Source organism: Arachis stenosperma, chromosome 1 (genome assembly GCF_014773155.1).
Source record: "Arachis stenosperma cultivar V10309 chromosome 1, arast.V10309.gnm1.PFL2, whole genome shotgun sequence".
Classification (NCBI taxonomy): domain Eukaryota; kingdom Viridiplantae; phylum Streptophyta; class Magnoliopsida; order Fabales; family Fabaceae; genus Arachis; species Arachis stenosperma.
The window spans coordinates 126,103,293-126,129,501 of record NC_080377.1 but is presented as its reverse complement, the minus strand read 5'-3'; the positions used below and the strand labels follow the sequence as shown (position 1 = coordinate 126,129,501).

The following is a 26,209-nucleotide window of genomic DNA, read 5'->3' as shown; positions in this document are numbered from 1 at the left end:
TCAACTTCGTCAATGAATATACACTGTTTTAACTATTTAGAATAAAATTTTGACATGATCACATCTTCATGAAAAGTAGACTTTATAAAAAAAATTAAATAAAAATTATTAACAATAAATTATGAGATTACTATAAATCATATATGTATTAATTTTTATAAAGATAAGACTTATAAGTCCAAAGTGTAATTTATAATATTTTTTATTTTAAAATAAATAATAAAAATTTTACTAAGAGAAGATAGAATATTTTTTATATTTATTTTTTATACATAAGTACCATTGTATATATATAGTAACTCATTTTTTCTCAAAAAAGAGGTAATAAGCCAAAAAAAAAAGCGAAAAAAAAGACACACAATAATTTTTATCGATGTTATTTTATTACTTAATTTTTTAAATTAGAAACAAAATTAAACATGTAAAGAATATAATTTAAACATTGAGAAAACTCAATATGTTAAGAATTATGATAAATTAACTTGTATGAGATAAAAATGATAAAATTTATAATAAAAATTATAAAAATTTAAATACGAACAAAATAAAAAGAATAGAAGAGATCGAGTACAATAATAAATAATAATATTTTATGGTTTATAATAAAATCAAAAGAATAAAAATAATGCATCATAGAAAAAAAATTATCGGATGAAAGAGTAATAAAAAAAAATGATATTCTCTTGTAGTATATATGATTTTTTACGATAAATAAGTTATGAAATATAGAAATAGGTAAAATAAAAAGGAAAGAACAAAATTATATTTGTTTAATAAATTAAAAAAATATTCATAATCATATAATTAAAAGTAGACATATATAACTATTGAATAATAAATTGCAAGAAAATATTAATAGAAAGGTAAAATACTATTTTGGTCTTTAATGTTTGGGTCAAATTCTAATTTGATCCCTAACATTTTAAACGTTCTATTTCTGTCTCAAAAAATTTCAAACAAGTTTAATGTGGTCCTACCATTAAATTTGACACTAATAATTAAAGGAATGAATGACATAAGCATTAATAACGTTACTATTTAAGTTATATCTTTTTTTTATGTGTTAAAAAAAATATAATCAAAATCTTTTTGTAATACTTCTTCTCTTCAATTTTCTTTTTATACAAAATTCTAAATCCTATCAATCAATCATCAACACTTCAAAATCAAAGAAAATTTTTTTATATTGGTGATCGTTGGCAAATATTTTTATATTGGTGATCGTTGGCAAATAATATTAAAATAAAATTTTGAAGGGAGCTAAACTGAAATTTACATAATTTATATGTAAAAAATTAAAATTAGAGGGACCGTTACCCCTTCTTGAGTATGTAGCTCCGTCCCTAACACATATTAACGTAAGAATAAATTGAATCAAATAACATATATGGGAATTAATTCAATTAAATAATTGATATAATAAATTAATTATAATTATTTAATTTGGATCAATAAATTAAGTTAAATAAATAAATAATATATTATAAATATGTAAGACAAAATAATTAATACAAATTAAAAGAAAATTAGTTTATTTATCTTAGTGAAATTAAATAATTAATATAATTGATTAGTTATAGTTAATGTAGTAAAATAAAATATTAAATATTAAATATTTAATATTTATCCTAATCAAATTGAATAAATAATTAATTATAATATTTTTAAAAATCATTAGTCGAAATACATTAGACGAAAAAATTAATGCAAATTTAAATAAAATTAGTTTATTTATTTGAGTCAAATTAAAAATTAATGTAATTAAATAGTTATAGTTAATATGGCCAAAATAAACATTAAATAATTTAATATTTATTTTACTCAAATTAAATAAATAAATAATATATTTAAATAAATCAAATAAAATAAATAAAAAATACTTTTAAAAATATGTCACATTAACTATAATATTAATTGAAAAACCCAATTTTAATAATAGATAATAAATTTTATATTTTATATGAGTGGTTGATTTGATGATTGATTATTAAAGTTTTGAAAATCAAATCGATCATCAAATTACTCTAATTATTGGTTTACTAGTTAAATCAAAATAACTATTTTATAATAAAATAATAAATAAAATTATAAATGAGTACACAAAAACATAAATATATTCTAATACAAATTTTAAAATATACAAACTAAAGTACAACACCAACCAAAATTTAAAATAACCATGTTAATGGAAGTATGGAACTAATCCATCGAAGATTCCAGTCAACTTCACCAATTTGTTCAAGATGCCAAGTTGCTGAGGAAACCATCTTGCACTGTCTCTTCTTCTATCCCGAATCGGCACCAGCATAATACTGTCCCCCTATAAACTTAGATGTTGGAGAGCTGGTCCAACCGAATTTTACTGAGTGGTGGAGTAGAAGATTTGAAGCTGGTAGAACAGAGAATGACAGAAGGGAGAAGATAGAGTATATCGCTCTTTTATGTTGAAAATTATAGAAAGGGAAGAATAATTTTATATTTGAACAGAGAGAGGGAGAAGTTGGTCTTAGAAATTGTGAAAGCCACCAAGAAAATGCATCAAGAAATTCTAAGAGTTCGAATTTTTTTACTATAACCTAATGTTGTTGTTTCACTTCTACCTTTCTATCAAGTGTTTTATTTTATCACTGAAATGTGATATTGTGATGTATGTATAAGAGAATCTGTTTTTGCTTTATTTAATTCTTTAATGAACATTTGTATTCCTTATATTATTAAGTAATGCAAATTTACTTTTTGAAAAAAAACACGTTAATTAAATTAAATTAAACATGTGAATCTAATAATAGAAAAAATCCATACTAAGTTTACAATAAAATGCAATCAACTCAAGGTCCAACGTGTTAAAATCCAATCAAAGTTTAATTATGTATAAAATTTATAATATTATACATTATAAAATGACAAAGAATAACCACACACAAAAAATTATTTATCAATGTAATTGTATTTTAATTCCTAAATTTTTTATTTTTATCGGTTTAAATTAAATTTATTATACTAGTATTTTAAAAATAAAAATAATTACAACAAATAAATAAATAAGTAAATAAATAAATAATAGAAAAATCTTATTTTGGACGTTAGTAAATTTATGAATGACAAAAATAAAGAACAAAAATAGCAGCAGCATCATATGCGGCTACTCTTCTCCAGTTCTTCTTCCCTCTCTTTGATTCACTCTCTGTTCTACTCTACTGAAGCACTCGCCATTGTGCTCGTCGTTCACGGCTTTGCCACTCCCTCCCACACCTTGTTACAACCTTTGTCGTAGCATCGTCATTCCATAAGAACCATCGCCGAATAACGCCGTTCAGGATGGAACTGCCATCACCACGCCACGCAATCCTGCAACTGTACGTCCAGTTGTCACGCTGTTTCGAAACTATGCCGTTCAAAGCCACCACTGCCACACCGTTCCAGATGGATCGCCGTCGCAGCCTCCCTTTTTGTTCTACTCCGCTTTTTCTCTCTTGTTTCACTTTTCTTTTCTTTTTTCACTGTGATTTCTATATCAACTGAGTTCTGAGTCCTGAAGGTGAGGACTAAGGCGAGGAAGGCTTGAGAGGCTGCTTCTGTTTTGTCAATTTTTGTTTTTTAAAAAAAAAAAACCAATACGATGTCTTTTTCCGAGCAGGATAGAAAAAACTAGTTGGATCGAGTTTGATCCGAAGAACTGATTCAGTGATTTTCAGGATGTCGTTTTTCAATAACTTAGTAGCATTTGGTACATAGATAGAGATGGAAAGATCGAGATGGAGAAACAAAGACTAAGAAACAAAAATTGAAATAAATGTGAGTATTATGTTTGGTATAAAATGAGAGACAGAAATTGAAATCAGAATGAAACTCTTATTTAATTTGTACAAAGAGTAAAATTGAAATTAATTAATTGAAATGAGGATATTTTAAATATAAAATATTATTAAAGTTTCAGTCTTCATTTCTAAAAATTTTAATTTTCTGTGTTCCTAACTTTTGGAGGTACTAAAATACTAAAATTTTAGAAACAGTGACAAAAATTTTAGTATCCATCTCTAAACTAACAAACATGATACCGAATTTCAATCTCTCAATTTCTGTCTCAATACCTCAAAACAAACGCTACCTTAATATTTAGTTCGAGGTAGTTTGGTATGAGTTATTAGGATTAGGATTGCAAGGAGAGGACTAAAAAACTTATTATTGTGTGGTGACTATAAAGATTGAGATCAGAGGACTCAGATTTAAGACTTATTTGGACATTATTTTTAGAAAAGATTTTTTTAATTATTTCTTTTTAATTTTTTATAAAAATAAATGTAATTTTATGTTTAGATATTTTATGTAAAAAATATTTTTATTTGTCAAATGTCTTTTTTTTATTTCTATGCTTTTTTGTTGTTGATGACATTATTCAAAAGTTTAACCCATGTATTGCTATCACTAGGTCCACTAGAATGCGATGATATTATATAATTTCGGTAATAAAAGGATATTGATTGAAGTACGTCATGCCATTTGGAACAGGATGAAAAAGAATAGGGAGGACTCCATCATAAGGTTGATAAGGATGGACCACTGGATAATGATGCATAAGATATTATAGTAATTCTGGTTTTTTTATTGTGGCTACATCTTGAATTTCTGCCACTTCTATTTCTAATGTGTTGGTCTTATCTTTTAATGTCTTTTGAGTTAGAGTGATTTCTTCGATCTAAACATAAATCATAATTTTTAAATAATTACGATACAAAATTTAAAAAAAATAAATAAAAAAACTAGTAAGATAAAGATAGAGTCGAGTAAGACTTTTCTCAAAGTGTTGATCTCATTCACTCTTAATCTCTCAATTGTATTTATGGTATTGATTAAAATAATTTAATTTTCCTTCTTGAATTATCTAATATAAATTATTAGATATGCGAAATATTATTTTTTGTCGATTTTATTTTTGTCATTTGTTCTAATATTCGGTATTTCTATTAATTTAGATACAAAGTTTTTGTTTTTATCGCTCTTAAATTTTTTATAACAGAATCATAAGAAATAATATAACTACTACGAAAATAATATATTACAAATCTAAATTGAAATGACAATAAATTTAATAGATAGTATAACATAAATAAATGCTTATTTTAAAATTATTGTTATTGTGAACGGGCGTATTTTATACTGATTTTGTGATAATAACAAACAAAGCAAGGAGAGGAGAGTAAACATGGCATTCAAGCCTCATCATGTTGATGCCTTGAAACCGGTAAAATATAACCATCTATTTGTTTTTCTTCGTCAAAAGATATATCCAACGCGTGACTCGGGAACTTGTGACTTCTATACTAGTAGGAAACAATACCAATTTCCAATATATAGCGGGAGGAATACAAAGAATTACGCAGTAATTGACACGTGGAAAATTTGGGTGGTCAAATTTAGGTAATGTAGTGCATAAAAAATAAGATAGGTTTAGCCGACATGTGTAGTAAGGACATAAATTAAAATTATGTTTGTTTATTTTGTTGATTTTTATTGTTTATTAAATTTATAATTATATTTTTTTATTTTTTTAATTAAGTTTTTATATTATTTTTAAAATTTTATAATTAAATTTTTTTATGTTAAAAATATTAAAATTAAAAAACTATTATTTCTAAAAAATATGTAATTAAATTTTTAATTATAAATATTTTTAATTTATAAAAAAATATTTTATTAATTCTAATATTTTTTATACTGATAAATATCTAATTATAAATTTAATAAAATTATATAGACTAATCGAATAAAAATTATTATTAATAAAAAATTTTAAATATTTTATTTTAATAAATGTACAACAATTATATCAAAAATTAAATTTTATGTAATTTTTTATAATAATTTTTTATTAATTAGTAAATTTAACATATGCTATTAAGATAGATAAGTTAGCTAAACTTATATTTAATTTTAAAAAAATAATTGAGAGAATTTGTTGAAAAATTTATTCATCTTCTAAATTCTATTTTTTTTGTGTCTCTTCTAAATTCTATTGATCCTTTTAAAATTGATCATTTATTTTTTAAATTATTATCGAATTCACAAATATGTATTAGTCTCTTTTTATCACCGCGTACCATCTTTTATTTTTTATTTGGTGTTTATTACGGTACGATAATAAATTCATACATATCGATACGTTTAAAATATGCACAAATAGTAATAAGTTATGTGAAATTTATTTTTCACATCAGCATTTAACTTTTTTAAATGTATATTATATCACCACTTTTACTAATATACTCCTTTAATTAAATAAAAATAAAAATAAAAATATATTTTTTATTTAATTTTATAAAAAGTCTTAAACATCCTTACTTTATTTGATTAGACAAAATTACCCTTTTAAATTAATCAAATTTTAGAATTAAATTAATCCTAATTTTATAGATTCAAATAATTTAAACAGTAAAACAAAAACATATAAAAAAAACCAAAAATCAATCTTTCTTCGTCTTCTCCAATTTCCTTAATCATTAGTGTCCTCCTCTAAAGCAAAGCAAAACACATCAAAAAAATAAAAATCAATCTGTTCTTCATCTTCTCCTAATATCATTCGTGCCACCTCCCCTCTGAAGCACCCCAAAACGGCAAAACTCTAGCAATAATTGACTGCATTGATTTCGGTAGTTACACCACCCACGAAATTTAAGGAACCTAAAGGAGAAGAAAGGCTAAACCACTCAACTGGACAAGCGCTGCGTCTTTCTCCTCTATGAAAATTCTTTAAATGCCTCTTTCTCAAAGGTCTACGAGAACTATTAGAATAAATCTTTCCGGTATATTGATTGAGTGTGGTAGTTGGTTGCTCTGTCTGACTTCTTTATTTTTCTCAGTCTGCCACTTCCCTCCCTACTCCGAAACAACTGACCGACCAGTTCTTTGCCGCCGGCGTCCCCAGGCTCAGTGCTTCCGCTTCTTCCTCTTCCCTCTGTCTGGAACCCTGGTAGCTCGGCACGTCGTCCCCATTCTCGTTGGCTTCTCTGTCCGTGGCTAGGAGAAAAGTTAATATCTTCCCCCTCCTTCCCTGGTTTCCTAGTTTCCAAAGTTTAAAATCTACTTTGCGACTTGAGCTGGAGTTTGCAGTTATTTATGTTCTTCTCTCGCTTTTGCAGGGCGAAATCGAAGGCCAATCGCAAGTTAGATAAAAAGGTTCAATTTTACTCTAGTAAGTTTCGAATCAATTTTTCTGTTTCTTTCAAATATTGAATTATTACATACCAAAACTGTCCATATAATTTAACTGCATCTAATCCTTGGTGTTACTGCAGAAGTGAAAGATGTTGTGGCTTGCTTGAGTGCTCAAAAGTCTATTACTAAGGTAATTATCTTATTTCAAATGGCATTGTTCTTAAGATGGATTATGGAAATACTTCATTGGTTGATGTCTTAGTGCCAATAGCTGTCTTGTTATGGTAATATGTTAATAATGGTAATGAAAATTTTTTTAAGGATTAATTTGTGAATAAGGAACGAGGATACGACAAAGTGTTTGAACTTTGTTTTGGATATGTGGTATTAGCACCTAGTACTGATATTACATAAGATACTAGGCTAATATGTGTTGGAAATATTATCAATTATTGGAGGTTATGATTTTTATGAATGTCTTGATGATCACCTATTCGCCTTCGGTGAAGATTTAGAGACTGAAATTTCATGCAGTAGGAATTATGATCATTTTGATAGTTAAACCATCATGGAAGATGCAAAGATCTTATTTTGGCTTAGTTATGTTTCTCTCTTTTTCATGTGGATTTCTGCTTAAGTTTTGTTTATTAATTCTTTTCCTTAATGCCTTTAAACTTAGTTTTTGCTTCTGCGAGTTCCCTTATTCATTAATTTTCACTGAATAAGCTTTGGTTGCTTTTATCACCCATAAGACTAAATTTCTGTTTTATTGATTTGGAATTGCAATTTTATTGAGATTAGATTCTTGATTATCTAGAATATGTTAATGTAATGATCAATTAATTAATAGGCTTCTAGTATGTGCTCAATTTGAAAATCTAGATATCTTAATTGGAATAAATAAATAGAGTGTCTAGTATGAGGATGTCCTCTGTTAACAAATCATCTTGGAAAAAGTTGTACACCTCCTCTACCTGGAGAGTAACGTAAAAGGTAGATTTAGAAGAAAAATAAAACCTAAAGTTACAGAGTATTGCTGACTAGTTTCCTAGTAAGAGTGTGAAAGTTTACATAATGTGGTGATCACAAAGTCACCTAAAACTTTCCTGGTGCATCGACATTGTATAAGAATATACAAAATAAAAATGGCCAGCTTATTTGAATATCATTAAATAAATATGGAGTTTCATAATTATATGGAGAAGTACTTATATGATGATACCTCTATTAAAAGAGAAACTAAACAAATGTGGTTCTCTGATAATGTCATTGTTAACTTTTTTGTTGGTGTAACTCTGTTTTCTTCCAAAAACAAACCAGAAAGTTGAGCTTTCTGTTCCTTCTTTAGCATGCTTTAAAGCAACTCCAGGCTGGATATGGATGCGTCAGTGTAACACATTAAGAAATAAGGTATGTTGTAACAATGACTATTACTAAATGCTTCACTTATTATTATCTCATATAGATTTATCTAATATCTAATATTATTGTTATCCTTATCTTATCAAATAGAACACTTTTCACGAGGGTAAGTTACCAGAGAAGCATGTGACTAAAATTGTGATCTTAGAATAGGATAGTTGAAATAAAATAGGTACATTAAGTGAATTTTATCACCTGAAAAAGTGCAAAAAGAATAAAAAAAAAATTATAGTGGATCATACTCAATTTTCTTTCTTTATGCTCCTAGATAATAAGTCATTTCATATTAATTTGAATTCGTTGTATTCTTGTTTTCAAAAGAAATACCATAGAAAGTTAATAAGTCAGAGAATTTTTTTCGTAACTCTTGGTTGTCATATAAATAACATTCTTATGCACTAATAGCTCGTAGGTTTCATAGAATTTGATTGACCAATAATTTTAATCATAAAAAATTGAGTTCATTTTACCTATTCCATTCTCTTAGCATTTATTTAGTACCTAACATGTTAAAATTTTAAGTTCAGTCATGGAGAATGATAGCAAAGAGTCGTATAAAGATGGTGATCAATCTGAGGATTTAAGTGTTGAGTATGAGTGCAGTTCTGATGAAAATGATGATATGGTGGATATAACTGTAGATGAAGCAGAGGCAGATATAATTAATGCTGATGGTTTTGAAAAGTTGATAACTGATTTGACCATCGAAGACATATGGGGATTGGTATTTGATACAGAATCTCAAGTTTGTGAATTTTACGCCAAATATGCCAAGTGCTATGGATTTGTGTCCCGAAAAGATTTGAAGACAGTGGATGCTAATGACAACATTAATACAAGGCAGTTGGTTTGCAATAAAGCAGGAGAAAGATATTGGAAGCACCTTAAAGGGACAATCGGCAAAAGGAGCATAGGGCAATTACTCGTGTCAACTGTAGGGAGAGGATTCGGTTCATTCGTCACTATAGAACGGGTAAGTGGAAAGTCAGTGTCTTTGAGAGTGAACACAATCATCCACTGTGTCCACCTAAGTACAGACATCTTATTACCGTGAATTGTGGGTTTAACGAGGCCGATAAAACACAAGCAGACAGCTTGCGAGCATGTGGTCTTAAAACTTGCCACATAATGGGTTACATGATTTTCCAAAAAGGTGGATACGATAAAGTGGGTTTTACCAGCAAAGACTTACATAACCACATTAGTAAGACTAAGCGTAGCAAAATGAAAGACAGTGATGCATTTCCTGCGTTGGCCTATCTGTTGTCCAAGGCAGACAGTGACCCGTTATTTCTAGGAAAGTTCACCTTAAAGGATGGTAGGTTGGATATTTTGGTGTGGGCTGATGGAGCAAGTGTTGTTGATTACGAACGTTTTGGCAATGTACTCGCTTTTGACACCACTTACAAGAAAAATGTCTACAACAAGTCCTTAGTCATATTTTCAGGGACCAACCACCATGGGCAAACAACTATCTTTGAATGCGCCCTGCTCTCAGATGAAAGGTCTGAAACTTTCAAGTTGACACTGAAGGAATTTTTGAAAATCATGTCAGAAAAACTACCCGGAGGCGTTGTGACAGACGGAGACTGTGCTATGAGAGAGGCTATCTTAGAAGTATTTCCTAGTATACCACACCGCCTTTGTGCATGGCATCTCCATCGTAATGCAGTACAGAATATAAAAAACAAGCATTTTTGGAACGATTTTAATGTATTATTGTATGGACAGTTTACCGTACAAATATTTGAAGAGAGATGGAGCGAGATCATATCCAAATACGGACTTGCCGAGAATAAATGGGTCCAGGGCATTTATAATGACAAAATGAAGTGGGCTATCGCATATTTGAGGGAGCACTTCTTTGGCCACATAAGAACTACATCACAGTGTGAGGAAATTCATTCATTATTGAAGAACTATGTTGACAGTAAAATTAGTCTCCTTGAATTCATGCATAAATTTAGTGAAGTACTAAGGCATTACCGAAACAACCATCTTACTGCTGACTTTGAAACCTTTTATAAGTTTCCTGTTTTGACTATGTGCTTGGAAAGTTTTGAGAAACAAGCTGTTGAACTTTATACTAGAAATATTTTCAAACTTGTGAAAGATGAGATAGAAGCAACAGGTGCCTTAAATATAACTGAATGCCCAAACAGTGGAGACATTGTTGAGTACAACACGAGTGAGTATTTTAATCAGTAATGACAACAATTTCAGAACAAGGAAGAAGTCATATTGGCAGTTAAGAGGTACAACATCAGGATGGCTGTGGAGTATAAAATACTAGAGAGTGACCAGTTGAGGTATGGTGTACAATGTATCCAGTTATGGCCCGGTTGTTCTTAGAGCATACGCATATCATATCGTCGAAAACAAAAAAAAATGGGAGGTTAGGAGATACAATGGTCCTCATACTTGCATACAAACATCCATGGGCCAAGACCATCATAGGTTGGATTCAAAGGTGATTGCTTAACACATTTTCACAATGGTCAAAGCAGTAGATCCAACAATCAGCATCAGGGTTCTGCAAGGTGTGGAGAATCACTTCAATTATAAGGCATCCTACAGAAAAATTTTCCTTGCAAAGCAGAGAGTCATTGCTAGAATATATGGCGATTGGGAAGAGTCATACAACGAGTTTTCTCGTTGGTTATTCACTATGCAGATGTACTTGCCCGATAAGATTCATTTCATTGTCCTTAGTTATGTATAAGATCACCATCTATATGTGCTAACTATTGATGGATTTTTAGGTACTTGGGTGCAACTTGTGACACAGCCTTGACCTAATTCAGTTGACACGGTCATGTTTCATTGGATTTTTTTGGACATTTCCACTGTGTATTGAGGCTTTTAAGCATTGCAAGTCACTTATTTTCATCGATATCACTCACTTATATGGTAAATACGGAGAAACATTACTGATGACTATTGCTCAAGATGACAATGCAAACATCTTACCTATTGCATTTGCCATTGTTAAGGGTGAGATGAAAGAGGCTTGGTCATTCTTTCTTACGTATCTGTGGCAGCATGTCAAACCACAACTAGGCATCTTAGTGATTTCAGACAGACACAAATCAATTGATGCTGCGTTGAACGTCGAGGGAAGATTATGGAAACCACTTCATGCCTTTCAGGCATTTTGTACAAGGCACATTGCTACCAACTTCATGACTCACTTCAAAAATAAGGACTTGAAGAAGGTTCGGGTTAACGCAGTGTATTCGAAGTCACAGCGGGAGTTCGCTCATTATTTTGTCCATTTGAGGGGCGAAAATACAGCCATCAAAAACTGTCTTAAAGAAATGCCTTGGTCACACTGGGCATAGTATGCGGATGAGGGTCATCAGTTTGGTCACATGATGACAAACACCTCAGAGTGCATTAACAATGTCATGAAGGGTTCTCGGAATTTTTTCATCACGGCTCTTGTTAAGTCAAGTTATTTCCGTTTGGGTGAACTTTTTGCTAGGAATGATTCAGAGGCCCTTGCCCAACTTCAAGTCGGTGCTGAATTCTCACAAACGTTGATGAAGGTCATAGAATTCAACTAAAAAAACGTAAACACTATGAATGTTTACCAGTTTGATCGGTCGAGGACTACCTTCACGGTTGGAGAGTTAGCGGCAGTGCCTGAGTCCAGGCAACAGAATTACCAAATGCTACTTGATGAGGGTAAGTGTGATTGTTGGTATTTTCAGGCTCCTCATATTCTTCGCTATTGCGTTCTTGCAGCTTGCTCTCATGCACGACTTGATTGGTATAAATTTGGTAGCGTTGGTTGAAAATCGATCGCTAAAATTAGTCGCTAAAAGTTAGCAACCAACACTGATCGCTATTTTAAATTTAGCGATAAAGATTTATCGACTACCAAAATCGGTCCCTAAGTTTTTAGCGACTGATTTTTTAAAAAATATCGGTCGCTATAGTAATAATTTCTTGTAGTATATATATATATGGTCTTTTTTAATTTTAAATATTATTTTACTAAATACAATTGTTATTGAAAATAATTTTATATTTAATTTATCACATATAAATACTATAATTTTTAAAATATTATCTTCTAAAAAAATTTTTTATAAACTTTATAGAAAAGGTTTTACAAGAGAATTGCGAAGATATGATTTTCTCCACTATTAGAACGTTATAGTGGATAGGGGTGGCAAACGGGCCTAAACCCGCCAGACCGGCCCGCGTAACCCGCCAAAAAAGGCGGGCTGGGCTGGAAAATCGGGACCGTCAAATAGCAAAAGCTCGCGTATCCCGCACCGCTTAAACCGCGGGTTTTGGCGGGGCGGGGCGGGCTTCCCCGCCGGGCTAAGGTTTTTATTAGTGAGGGGGTATTTTTGCAATTTTTTTGCCAATACCTAACTTCCCCCAACCTAACTTACAAGAGTATGAAGATAAAAATTGAGTGTTTTGAATTATGTTTATGTTATTTTGGAGACAATATTTATAATTATGTTTTGGATTATATTTATTTTGCTTTGGAGAGAATATTTATACTTATATTTTGAATGAAAATTTGGTTTATAATGATATTTATTAGATATTTATAATTACAAAGACTTTAATGTTTGTGAATATAAAAAATATAATTTTTTATGCCATTAAAAATTATAAATTTATTAATATGGTTGTGAAATTATATATATTACTTAGTAGTTAATAGTAAAAAAAAAAAAAAAAGAGGAGCTTTGGTGGGCTTAGCCCGCCAGCCCGCCAGCCTGCAGTTAGGCGGGGCGGGCTAGGATTCTAGGACCGCCTCACTAGGCGGGGCGGGGCGGGCCAGCCCGCCAAAGGGCGGGCTTCTGGCGGGGCGGGGCGGGCTTCCCCGCTTGCCACCCCTAATAGTGGATATATATGAAGAATTTTTATTTTTACGTTTTTTTTTTTGGATTAGTGGATGCATTAATTAGATATATTATTTTACTTTTATTATGTTATTTTTGATTGGCCGTTTTTGTTTTATAAGTTGAATTGTTACTTTATCATTTCTTTATACATATGAAATGAGTTTTGAACAAAGTTATGAGAATTGGACCGGTCATCAAATTGTTTTAGTCATTGATTCACTAGTTTAATTAGTCTAATTGTGATTTAATCGAGAAAATTATTTTAAAATAAAATAATAAATAAATTATAAATAAATATCCTAGAATATAAAAACAGCTTGTAAGTGACTATTGAAAAAAATGTCAATTTAAATAATACAAAGTGTGAAGATATCAGATAATACCATGATATATTGAAAGAAACCCAATAAACAATACTATAATCGTTGTTTCAAGAAGTCCTGTGAGAGTACAAAACTAAATTAAAACAATAAATACTGAAAGTAACATTTCAAAGAGAGATAACAAGTATAACAATACTTAATACTCTTAATTGTTATTATCCTATTCCGCTACATATGTAAGCTATAATGTACAAACACTTCGCTTCTACTTAAATATCTGTACCATAGGCATATCTGCATCATATACTATTAAATTAAATTTCCTAATTGTGATTATAATTTTGATAAAATGACAGTATTTACATATTTTTATTTGTACAAAACGGAAGGCCAAACTAGCTAGCTTTAATTCTCTTAGAAGAAATTAGTATAACTTGAAAAACAACAATGATAAAGCCATGAAGAGATTCTATTAGTTCCCACTAAACAAAACAATTAGTTCAAAATTAAAGGTGAATTTTCAATATTAAGAAATCAATTGTCTTTTGAATCTCCAATTCAATTATGCCAGTAATCCAAATAATTGACTTACTATACAATGAACGAGTGCAGACATAAAAGAAAAAATGAAGAGGTATCAGAGGGCAGAAAAAGAGTTCATTTTCTTGTTCCTGCAAGTGTGAGCACGCGCTGACGCTGCGAAATTCTTTTGCTGGTTCATATTGCCATTTTTTCTTCTCAATTCTGAAAAAGAACATTGACAATTGAGAAAGATGATAAACACAACGCAAGTGAAGAGTGAATATTGACAATTGAAAAAGATGATCAACACAGCAGAGCCACAAAACACACAACAGCACACCAGAATTCAGAAACCACAGCAGCAGCACAGCCAAAAAATTAATAGCAGCACAAAATTAATACTACCAACAGCATTCAGCATTCAACAACAAAAATGATCATTCAGCAACAAACAACATTTGATTTGATTTCCATTTCTAGCATTCAACAACAAACATTACAAAATAGCAATAAGTAATCCATAATCACACTAAACCTGAAATCAATAAAACTAAACAAAAATTTCAATAATGATTTTATTTTCATTTTTAGCAGTATCAAGAAAATTTTCAACAAAAATTTCAAGAATTAAAAAAAGAGCAACAGCATAAAATCATTTATTTGATTTTCAATTAATCCATTCACAATTATCACATTCAAAAATCAACTAACAGAGCATAAAAGGAAGAGAAGAACCGAAGAAGTTCAAGCAGTGCCACTAACCTTCGATAGAAACGACGGCGACCAGCGAGACGACGGCAAGCGACGACACGACGGAGGGTTACTCCAAGTTTGAGAGAAGCCAGGGAGGATGGGGATAGAGGGAAGGAGGATGCTGAGCTACAAGAGAGGATGCGGATGCGCCGACAGCACGGACGGCAGCGGCACTGTGGCCTAGGATTTTAGTTGGGTGATTTTGAACTTTGCTTCAGAGTCCAGATAGTGATTCATGATTTGGGACGGGGGTGGTGTAGGGGGAAGGGATGAGTGAGTGAGTAAGGGCTGAACGTTGTTTTTTTTTTAATTAAAAAAACGACGCCATTCACAAGAACTGGTAGGTTTTCGGTCCGGTCCAATCGGTTAATTATCAGCCAGTTCAACAATTTTTGAACGGTTTGAAGATTGGCGGTTTTAGAAGAAAAATTGGACTATTTTTTATGTCGTTTCTCGATTAAACTGGTTCGACCGATCGATCCGGTCCAATTTTCAGAATCTAATAATATAAAAATAATGAATATTATTTTTTATAATATTTTATTATAATTGATGATTTATTTAAGAATATTATAATTGACTTTTTTATGAACAAAATAGAAATAAAAATTGATGATAGAAAGAGAGAAATACATATTAATAAACTGGATAAATTTTTAATGTTCTAATTTTATAGAGTTAGCGGAATAATTGTGTTTATTGTCCTTCCAATTATTTCTCTTTAATTTAATAAATAAATGAATTATTTTTCCAATTAGTTGGACAACAAAGATTGAAAGAACAACTGCATGATTTCCGATGTAATGATGCCTTGACGCCTAGTTGATAATTAAATAAGGTTTCACATTTAAAACTAATAAAACGAATAAAATATACTAAGGTCTTAACTCTGGCTTGCTAAGCAGGGGCAGAGCTTAGTTAAGACAAGGGGGCCACGGCCTCCCCAAACTTTTATAAAAAAATTAGTAGTATTTTTTCAAAAAATAAAAAATAGTTCAATGGGCTCAAATACTTTAATATGACTTAAAATATCAAAGTTCAATCTTCATCTCTTGCTTTTATTGCACAATAGTTTTTAGTTTTAAACATTCAAACCTTGTTGGATTTAGACTGAACTGAGTGTATTCGCATTTCGCAGCTCTCTATTCAATAAGTAACACTCCTTCTATCTTTGAGTTCAAATATAAAAAATTAGATATTTTTTATTTATGTAATTTAATATTATTATATATTTTACTTTTTATTTAATTTAGTTTTCTATATGATAAAAAATATTCAATAAATATTATAAATTTTAATATTTATCCTTCTAATTTCTTTTTTTACATATTTTACAGGATATGTATTCAAATTTTTATATAAAATAATTATGAAAAAAATCAAAGAATTGATGCATTTTTAAGAAGAAGGCTAATATTCAAAAAGGAGAACATATAATTTTTACAATATCAACCCCTGTAGATAGTTCTTCTACTTTAATGAATCACGAAAAAAGTGAGATACAACCTTCAAATATTTAAAGAGTTGCATCTGATGAATTTGACCTTAATTCCTTAGAACGAGACACTAAAAAACGACTTTAAATTTGGCAATGTCACCCAAATTAGAGAGATGAAGTGTTAGACGAGCTTATCTTAAATGGGATCCATATAAAAAACATCTTGACAATTATCTTCTATCTGGCCCCCCAAAATTTTATTTCAAGTTCCGCCACTGTTGGTAAGCTTTTTGAAAAAAATGTTTATACATTTTTAAAGTATAATTACTTCAATTTGAATTTAGTAAATAAAAAATTATGTATTTATATTTGTAGATTTTAAAAATTATGGGTGGTTATAAAAATATTTAAAAAAGAGTTTTTTAAAATCAACTTATGCTTAATAAAATAAAAAAATCTAGCATAACTTCATATATTAATAACTATTTAAATTTATTTTTATATTTATATCTAATATGGTCTTTTTAAATTTTAGATTATTTCATTAAATATAATTATTGTTGTTTTTATTAATAAAAAATTATATTTGATTTAATTTATTAAAAAATAGATGTTACTATTTTAAAAATTAACTTTTAAAAAGTTAGTTTTAATAAATTATTTTCACAAAATAAAATTTTTACCAAACTTAAGTCTTAGCCATACTCCTATAAGGTTCAATGTGTCTCCGGAATGTTTTGGAATTGGACCGAAACTACGATTTCCTTGAACGGGTGCCATGCGTTACAACTCAAAACTTATGAACAATTCAGTTCATCTTAAAGTATAAGTTACTCCATGATCTAAACAACAAATCTTATTTTTATATATACAGTTCCAAATTTATAAATCAGTACAATCCCCTTTCATTAAATTGTGGAGAAAAGGATTACAACAGAGTAGTGATAAAATGTTTTCCTCCGTGATGGAGTTTGTATTTGTCATCATCTTAATATTGTAAATTAATTTGTTCTAAAAACCATAGCTCCTGCAACACAAAATGTTAGACATCAGAATCCTTTATATCAATAATGAGACTGAAATTACCAAAAAAGATATGTACCTAGTGTTGGCATCAAAATTGAGAGAACAGCTATCCCAGCAAACTTAAGTGGTAGACCAACTTTGAGCATGTCTATGATGTCAATGTGGCCAGTGGCAAATCCAACTACATTTGAAGGAGTTGATGTTGGAAGCAAGAAAGCAAACTCAGTTGCCAGTGCGCCAGGGACCATAAGAATAAGGGGATGCACATGCATGGTTCTGGCCACGTGATACATAAGTGGTAGAAGGAGCGTGGCAGTGGCATCATTGGAGGCTATGAACTCTGTAATAATGCTACTGATCAGGGTAACTGCAGGAACAATGGCCAAGTATGGCGTGTTCTCCAAGAAATCTAAGGCTCTGGATAGCACATCTGCTAGGCCACTAGATTGGACTCCATCAGCTATGGCAAACCCAGCTCCTAGAAGCAAAATCAGGTTCCATGGTAACTTCTTGCATTCGTTCCAATCCATTAGCTTTTCTCCCTTTTGTTTCATGTTTGGGATTATGAACAATAATACAGCCGCCACAACCTACATTATATTGTTATATATAAAAAGTAAAAAAAAATTAATCCATTCTGTTTTCTATACGATATTTATGAATTATCTGTCTCAAAAGTTTTAAATAGAAATATTCAATCTAGTAATAACATTAAAGTTTTGAAGTACATATATAATATAACATTAAAATTGAAAAGCTGTAAGGGATAAAGAATACATACACTGACACTTCCATCACCAACACGACCATTGAAGAGCTCTCCCCAACCGGGAATGTCATCTGTGATTCTTCTTGTCATCCATAATATTACCAGCAACTGCATTATTCACAAGAAAGCTTATTAATGGTTCCAATAATAATGAAACCGAAAGTTTCTCATGCTCAGTAATATTTGAAAAATTTAAAATTGTGTCTAGGCATGCATACACACCCCAAACACAGACAACACCATCTTCTCAGCAAAAGACATCGGACCTGTAAATACCAAGTTGAAATTAGAACTGCATACCTTATTATTACTGTATTGGATCTAATGGTTAAATTAAAATCGATATTTTCAGGGGGGAAAAATTATCCAAGTGATTCGGCTTTTTTTTTTTTCTTGGTAATATGATAAAATAGTGTTAACATATTATTTTAGGCCCAAGCATCGTATAACTCAAAACAATTGTACACACTCGGTTGCCAATTTCAAAGGGACAGGCTATTCCGTATAAGTCCATTCCGAATTATCATTTTCAACCGCTTCTTATTTAATTACTTATTTTTCCTTTATTAATTTCATCATGCAATGCTATTTAAAAAGATACCTTATTTTGAGTTTATTTGGGTGAGTCTTAAAAAAAAATTATTTTTTTAATTATTTTTTTTATATATTCTTTAAAAAAGATAAAAAAAATTTTGTTTTGATAAAAAATAATTATATTTAAGTACAATAATATAAAAATATTTTTTTATTTGTTACATAAAAAATACTTTTTAAAAAAAGTATAAATTGTAAACTTTAAAAAAATAATTTTATTTTTATTATTAAAAATTTGTCAAATATATTAAAAATTTAAAAAAATTATTAAAAAATTTTTATTTTATTAATTTAATGATACTCAAACAAACATAATTTAACCAAGATTATCTTTAATATAATCTCTTATATTATACACGATTTTAAAAATTTATAAAAACATCAGATTAAATTCTAGTAAAAATTAGATGAATAGGATTATATTACTTTACACTGGTAAATACATTTATAACAAAATCATAAGGTGTTAGCAGTTTGTATAAGAAAATACAAAGTTCTGCAACTTCGTAAAATGTCACAATTGAGGTTGACAGTGGACAACACAAGGACCCAATTTGTTCCATGCGGCAATATAAAAGGGAACTACCTACCCTGAATGAGCTTCTGCGGTATAACACAAACAAAACGACACAATCCACAAATATTAGCCAAACTTTTCCTCTGCCTGCTTCCATTTTGCCCGTATTTTTTCCAAGAGAAATATTGAAGTCATTAGAATTTATTTTGCCCGTTTAACTTTCGGAAATGTTTGATAACTAAAGAAAATCAGGCAAAAACAATCATGACTTGTCTTGTTTAGTATTCATTAATTATTACGATAATTAATAAATACTAAATAAAAGAAGTTCTGACTGTTTTTGTTTTTGTTTCCATAGAATTATCGTTTAACTGTTAATTTAATTTTTTTAATTTTGTAATTCAACAATAAATTTTAACTTATACTTTATATATTAACCACAAATTGATGACTAAAAACAAATAAATTTTTTGATAATATTAAAAAAAATAAAAAATAAATAACCAAAATTTATCTTATTTATTAAATAAAATAAGTTTTTATTATTTTTTAGTAATTTATTTTGATTATAGTAAATTTCTCATGTTTCTAAAAAAAAAAGAAAGATTAGGAAACATTACCGAGGGCTTGTAGGTCACGCTTCAAGTGAGCTTTGTCGAGATAAGAAGACAAAGCCTGAGGTGAAGATTTTCGGACATAGAGGAAAGTGATGAGGCACCAGAAGAAGATGAGGATGACAATGGCCACAGGGAAGCCAAAGAAGAACCACGTGTTGAAGCTTATTGGCTTCGAACCAGGGACGAGGCTCTTCCACATCCCAACCAGAATGAGATTCACTCCTGTCCCCGTCAGAGTGCTCATCCCTCCTATCGGCGTCGCGTACACCACTGTCAGCACCACCGCCCTGCTGAACTTGTTCACCACCTCTCCCTGTTCCTCAGGTCCCGGCAGCCTCTGCAGTATCCCCGTTGCCACCGGCATCATCATCACCGCTGCCGCCACGTTGTGCATCCACATACTCACGAAGAATGACGTCCCACATAGACCCAATAGCAGCATCGCCGGATTCAGTGGCTCTCCACAGAACACCGATGTCACCTGTATATATATGTGTGCCCCAATTTCTTCATCATTATTCCATTTTACCATAACAAGTTAAAACTATATATACTCTAGCCTGTACTAGAACAATCAAAACACACAACACACACGATGAGGAAATAAAAACTGACTTTCAAGGCCAATCTTCGGTGGACATTGTAGCGTTCAACAGCGAGAGCAAGGATGAAACTGCCCAAGACGAGGGTAATGACGTCATCCATGTAAGAGTGTGCAACAGCATCAGCAGAAGCAATCCCAAAGAGCGGGAAGAGGAAGAGGGGGCACATGGACGTCACCGGAAGAGGCACCGCGGTGGTCACCCACCATGCGAACACCCAAGCAATCACTGCAAGCATGTTCCTGCTTGTGGCGGGAGCACCATCCAGCTTCACGAAGAGGCATATAAGCAGAGACAACATGGGTCCAAGTAACACGTAGAAATTGTTGAGACTCAGAATGGATTTCAGGCAAGCGTGTCCATGTGTTCGTTGTTCGATTGGAAGAAGTGGGGCCTTTAGATTATTATACATGCCACCACTGCCGGAAGTGGATGTCGGGGTGTGTTCTCCGCTCATTTTTTCAGAGCAGATATGGCTGTACATTGCAAGCAGGGGGATTTATATACTGAAGTAGTTGAACACGCATGGGGATTTATATTTCTGATTGAGAAACTAGCGTTACTTTTATTAAAATCTAACTAGTATAATTTTTCATTAAATATAATCTCACGTCATTAAAAATATTAATAATAATAATAATTAATAGCTATAAATTACTAAATATAACACTATTATTTCTATTTTTTTCATATAGTACCTAGTTTCTTGGTTAGGAGAAGGTGTGCCCAAATTTGCTTTCCCTGTTTAAGAGTCACTTGTTATATACAAATATATTTTCATGGAAAGATTAATTGAAAATTGTTAAATATATATTTAACTAAAATTTTATATTTTAATTGGCCTATTAGACTTTTTCCTTTATATATAATCTCATATATATATATAATTACTGAACCAAAATACTTGACGGGTATTTTCTTAATAAAAATCAAATTAGATTAAAATTTATATGTAGTTATTTTTAAATAATATTGATAATTAAAAATTATTAAATAATTTAATATATTTGATTAAAAAATATTAAAAAATTATTAGAATTTATTATTTTTGTCATTATTTTTAGATATTAATTTAATTTTTTTAGTTTAATAATCCAACAACATACTTTAGTTTATATTTTTAAATATTAATAATAACTAATTAATAATAAAAAATAATAAATTTTAATCATTTTTTTTACTAAATTATTATCTAAACATTACACGTGAATTGTCACCGTGAAAAACTAAATTAATTTCTTCTAACGAAAACCTATAGTCATCTTTGTATCTTTAAAATTATAATATGTCTATATCCACTACTTTATGAAAACACTTGAGCTTAACGCTTCTGTAACGTTTCTTTCAAGTTAGGGTTAAAATAAGCTATACTTATTTTAAGATGACACTTTATAGTGGAATTCTAAAATTAAATTTGATCACATAACATGAATAGCCGAATAGAAATTTATTAAATAAGCTATCTCACATCATCTTACACTTTCCCAGTTTCCTATTGAGAGATTTTTTTTTTACAGGAAATAAATTTTATAAAAATTAAGGAAAAATCTATTTGTATCATTTTTTAATATACTATTAAGTGTACATCAAATCGTAATTTTTTTTTATTTCTTACCAAATATTTTTAATATTAAAAATAATGTGTAAAATACACAAAAAGTAATGCATGCCATTCACAAAAATCGAAGTCAAGAAATAAATTTATAAGGATTAAGATTAGAAAATATTTATTTACGATAACAATATTTATTTAAGCCGAATTTAGATTATGGATTTTTTATAAATACATAAATTACAGAAATACGTAAAATATAAATTAATTACATAAATGCGTAATACACTACAAAAAAAAAGTCTGTGGTTACAGTAAAAAATTGTGTAAAAAATTTATGGTCACAGTTTTTAATCTATTGTCGCGATTTTTTCACTGTGGTCTATTTTGTCGTGGCCATAGACTTAGGGTCACGATTTTTTTTATCTATGGTTATTGTTGTAATGTTCAAATTCTGGCACTTTAGACTACATTTTTTTACCGTGACCAATAGTCACCCTTTCATTAAAACTGTGACCATAGCCTAATCTATGGTCACGTAGCTTCTTTGGTCACCCCACTTAAAACCGTGACCATAGTCTCTATGGTTACCTCACATTAAAACCGTGACCATAGTATTATATCACCGTGACCATAACCTCTATGGTCACCCCACTTAAAACTGTGACCATAATCCTATCTATAGTAAAACCGTGATCATAGCCTCTATTGTCATCCCTTCTAAAAACCGTGACCATATCCCTATCTATGGTCACGGTTTTTCGCTGTGACCATAGCCTTATCTATAACCTATTTTGTTTTATGAGATTTAAATTTTTTTAAAGCATAATCACATCCCAAAATGATTATAATCACAAAATAAATCTAAAAATAAAAAATGATAATCAACAATTAAGATAAGTTGTGATTAAAGTAACCAACTAACATATCAATATAGTTGAGTAAATACACTTGTTTCAATCTCAGTTTTATACAGTGATATATACACTAACACTAAATAGGCACTATTAACAGAATTGTTCCACAGGCGTGAGAGTAATACAATTCAGACTCTGCCAGGATAGATTGTTTTTGGTATTGCTATTCTTTCTTCTCAACGCTTGAGAACTTTTGTCTCAGCCACTTTACCATTTGAAAGCTCAGCACCTACTTCATTAACATGCAAAGTAAAATCACATTAGATATAAACACCTACATTTATTCTTCTTCAACTTAGGGAAAAAAATATATCATTAAAACATATATACATCACACATATAATAGCTAGTACACACTATATAACACACATCCACATCATAGTATATGACACATTATAAAATAATATAAAGTACTTGAAGAGATACAGTATATATTACGAAAGTACTTGAAATTCTCTAAGTAGCTTCTTTTTGTTTTTAACACTTCATTTTTGATAGACTTCGTTGCAACTCTCAATTCCTATAAAGCACCAAATAATATAAATATAACACAAGTAAAAAGAAAATGGAAATAAAAAATAAAGCAACATAAACAACAAAGTAAACCTAAAAAGCTCTAGATTGGCAATCGACAAAACTTAGGTAAGTGTGCTCCTTATTCTTCAAATTTCATATTTAAATTTTGAAAAAAATCCTAATTTTCAAGTTTCTTCTTCTCCTCAAATATACTTTGTTCAACCTGCAAAGAAATTATTAAAGCATGTTTTGTAATTTTAAATACTAAAATATTTCAATATTAATCAAATCATCATTTACTTTTCAAAATTATTAAAGATAGTCCTTTTGCAATTATAGGAACTTTATTATATACGAAAATAACAATGCTGCATAGTTTCAAATTAAACATTGCAACATAAGAACTATCCATGGTTGAATAATGAGGAGAAAAGTGAAAAATGAGTATATCTCGGCGGCTGAGACCCCGTGCTGTGACGGTACAACGCCGTGACATATCTTGAGTGTACTCGAAATATGTGTTATGTGAGAGATCGGATACTGAGCATCCGAGATACGCTTGGATTTGAAAATGGATCTCAGCATCCAAGATACTTGTAGAACTTATAATTCTGGTCTCATCATCCAAGATATGGTCAAGCGTGTGATTCGAGTCATAGCACCCGACATATATGTATTATGATTTTGGTGTCTCTGCACATTGATGAGCGGATATTTTATACGCTTTTTGGGGGTAATTTCATGTAGATTTTAGTATGTTTTAGTTAGTTTTTAATAGATTTTTATTAGTTCTTAGGAAAAAATCATATTTCTGGACTTTACTATGAGTTTGTGTGTTTTTCTGTGATTTCAGGTATTTTCTGGCTGAAATTGAGGAAGCTGAGCAAAAATCTGATTTAGGCTGAAAAAGGACTGCTGATGTTGTTGGATTTTGACCTCCCTGTACTTGGAATGAATTTTTTGGAGCTACAAGAGTCCAATTTGTGCGCTCTCAATTGGGTTGGAAAGTAGACATCTAGGGCTTTCCAGCAATATATAATAATCCATACTTTGCATGAAGATAGACGACGTAAACTGGCGTTCAACGCCTGTTTCATGTTGTAGTCTGGTGTTCAATGCCAGAAACAGGTTACAAGTTGGAGTTCAACGCCAGAAACAGGTTACAACCTGGCATTCAACTCCAGAAACAGTCCATGCACATGAGAAGCTTAAGTCTCAGCCCCAGCACACACCAAGTGGGCCCCAGAAGTGGATTTCTGCACTATCTATTTTAGTTTACTCATTTTCTGTAAACCTAGGTTACTAGTTTAGTATTTAAACAACTTTTAGAGAATTATTTTGTACCTCATGACATTTTTTAGATATGAAATTTATACTCTTTGACGGCATGAGTCTCTAAACTCCATTGTTGGGGGTGAGGAGCTCTGCAGCGTCTCGATGAATTAATGCAATTATTTCTGCTTTGCATTCAAACATGCGTGTTTCTATCTAAGATGTTCATTCGCGCTTCACTATGAAGAAGGTGATGATCCGTGACACTCATCACCTTCCTCAATCCATGAACGTGTGCCTGACAACCACCTCCGTTCTACATTAGATTGAATGAGTATCTCTTAGATTCCTTAAATCAGAATCTTCGTGGTATAAGCTAGAATTGATGGCGGCATTCATAAGGATCCGGAAAGTCTAAACCTTGTCTGTGGTATTCCAAGTAGGATTCAAGGATTGAATGACTGTGACGAGCTTCAAACTCGCGATTGTTGGACGTGATGACAAACACAAAAGGATCAATGAATTCTATTCCGACATGATCGAAAACCGACAGATGATTAGCCGTGCTGTGACAGAGCATTTGGACCATTTTCACTGAGAGGATGGGAAGTAGCCATTGACAACGGTGACACCCTACATACAGCTTGCCATGGAAGGAGCCTTGCATTTATGAAAGTGAGGAAGCATTATGTTACAGAAATTCAGAAGACAAAGCATCTCCAAAACTCCAACATATTCTCCATTACTAAGTAACAATTATTTATTTCATGCTCTTTTATCTTTTACAATCGAGGCTAAAGAATCTTATTGGTATCCTAACTAAGATTAATAAGATAACCATAGCTTGCTTCAAACCAACAATCTCCATGGGATTCGACCCTTACTCACGTAAGGTATTACTTGGACGACCCAGTGCACTTGCTGGTTAGTGGTACGAGTTGTGAAAAGTGTGATTTACAATTTCGTACACCACACATCTTGGAGAATAACTCTATTTATATCTTCCCATCCTCAACCATCTCCTCTCAATTCACAAATCAAACTTTTTTTCTTTTCTTTCTGTTGTGTTCTCATGGAGAATAATCAATTCTTTTTTTATTGTGGTTTATCCCAAATGGGATAGTAAGGTGATGAAGGAGTGATTTTTTAGTCTGATTAAACTATGATGTTATGCACTAATCGGGTTTATACCCTACATGCACTAAAGACGGTCATACTAAGAAACAAGGGGGGAATAGATACCAAGGAGATTGGGCATGTTGTATATATATTTTGGCATATGCTTCCGAGCGGTGAATTTACCAACAAGTTATTCTGGATTGATGGGGATCAACATGTGAGGGTAA

General features: G+C 30.7%; 3 protein-coding genes across 3 annotated transcripts; 2 read left to right on the top strand and 1 right to left on the bottom strand.

The window, feature by feature from the left end:
• The first annotated feature begins 5,203 nt into the window (after positions 1-5,203).
• On the top strand, positions 5,204-10,782 carry LOC130934191 (protein FAR1-RELATED SEQUENCE 5-like). The gene is made up of 8 exons (XM_057863780.1): positions 5,204-5,242; positions 6,858-6,967; positions 7,137-7,189; positions 7,293-7,342; positions 8,473-8,562; positions 8,665-8,680; positions 9,102-9,547; positions 9,646-10,782. The coding sequence occupies exons 1-8, from the start codon at positions 5,204-5,206 to the stop codon at positions 10,780-10,782; spliced, it is 1,941 nt and encodes a 646-aa protein (XP_057719763.1).
• A 286-nt stretch (positions 10,783-11,068) lies between these two features.
• Positions 11,069-12,371, top strand: LOC130934184 (uncharacterized). The gene is made up of 4 exons (XM_057863774.1): positions 11,069-11,250; positions 11,363-11,795; positions 11,916-12,122; positions 12,171-12,371. Exons 1-4 carry the CDS (start codon positions 11,069-11,071, stop codon positions 12,369-12,371), a joined length of 1,023 nt encoding a protein of 340 aa, XP_057719757.1.
• Positions 12,372-17,368: 4,997 nt separating this feature from the next.
• LOC130941839 (tonoplast dicarboxylate transporter-like) lies at positions 17,369-21,063 on the bottom strand. Its single transcript, XM_057870456.1, has 6 exons — positions 20,620-21,063; positions 20,008-20,485; positions 18,499-18,542; positions 18,289-18,384; positions 17,584-18,097; positions 17,369-17,508 (listed from the first exon to the last, which is right to left on the bottom strand). Exons 1-6 carry the CDS (start codon positions 21,061-21,063, stop codon positions 17,483-17,485), a joined length of 1,602 nt encoding a protein of 533 aa, XP_057726439.1. The 3' UTR covers positions 17,369-17,482.
• Between the last annotated feature and the right edge of the window lie 5,146 nt (positions 21,064-26,209).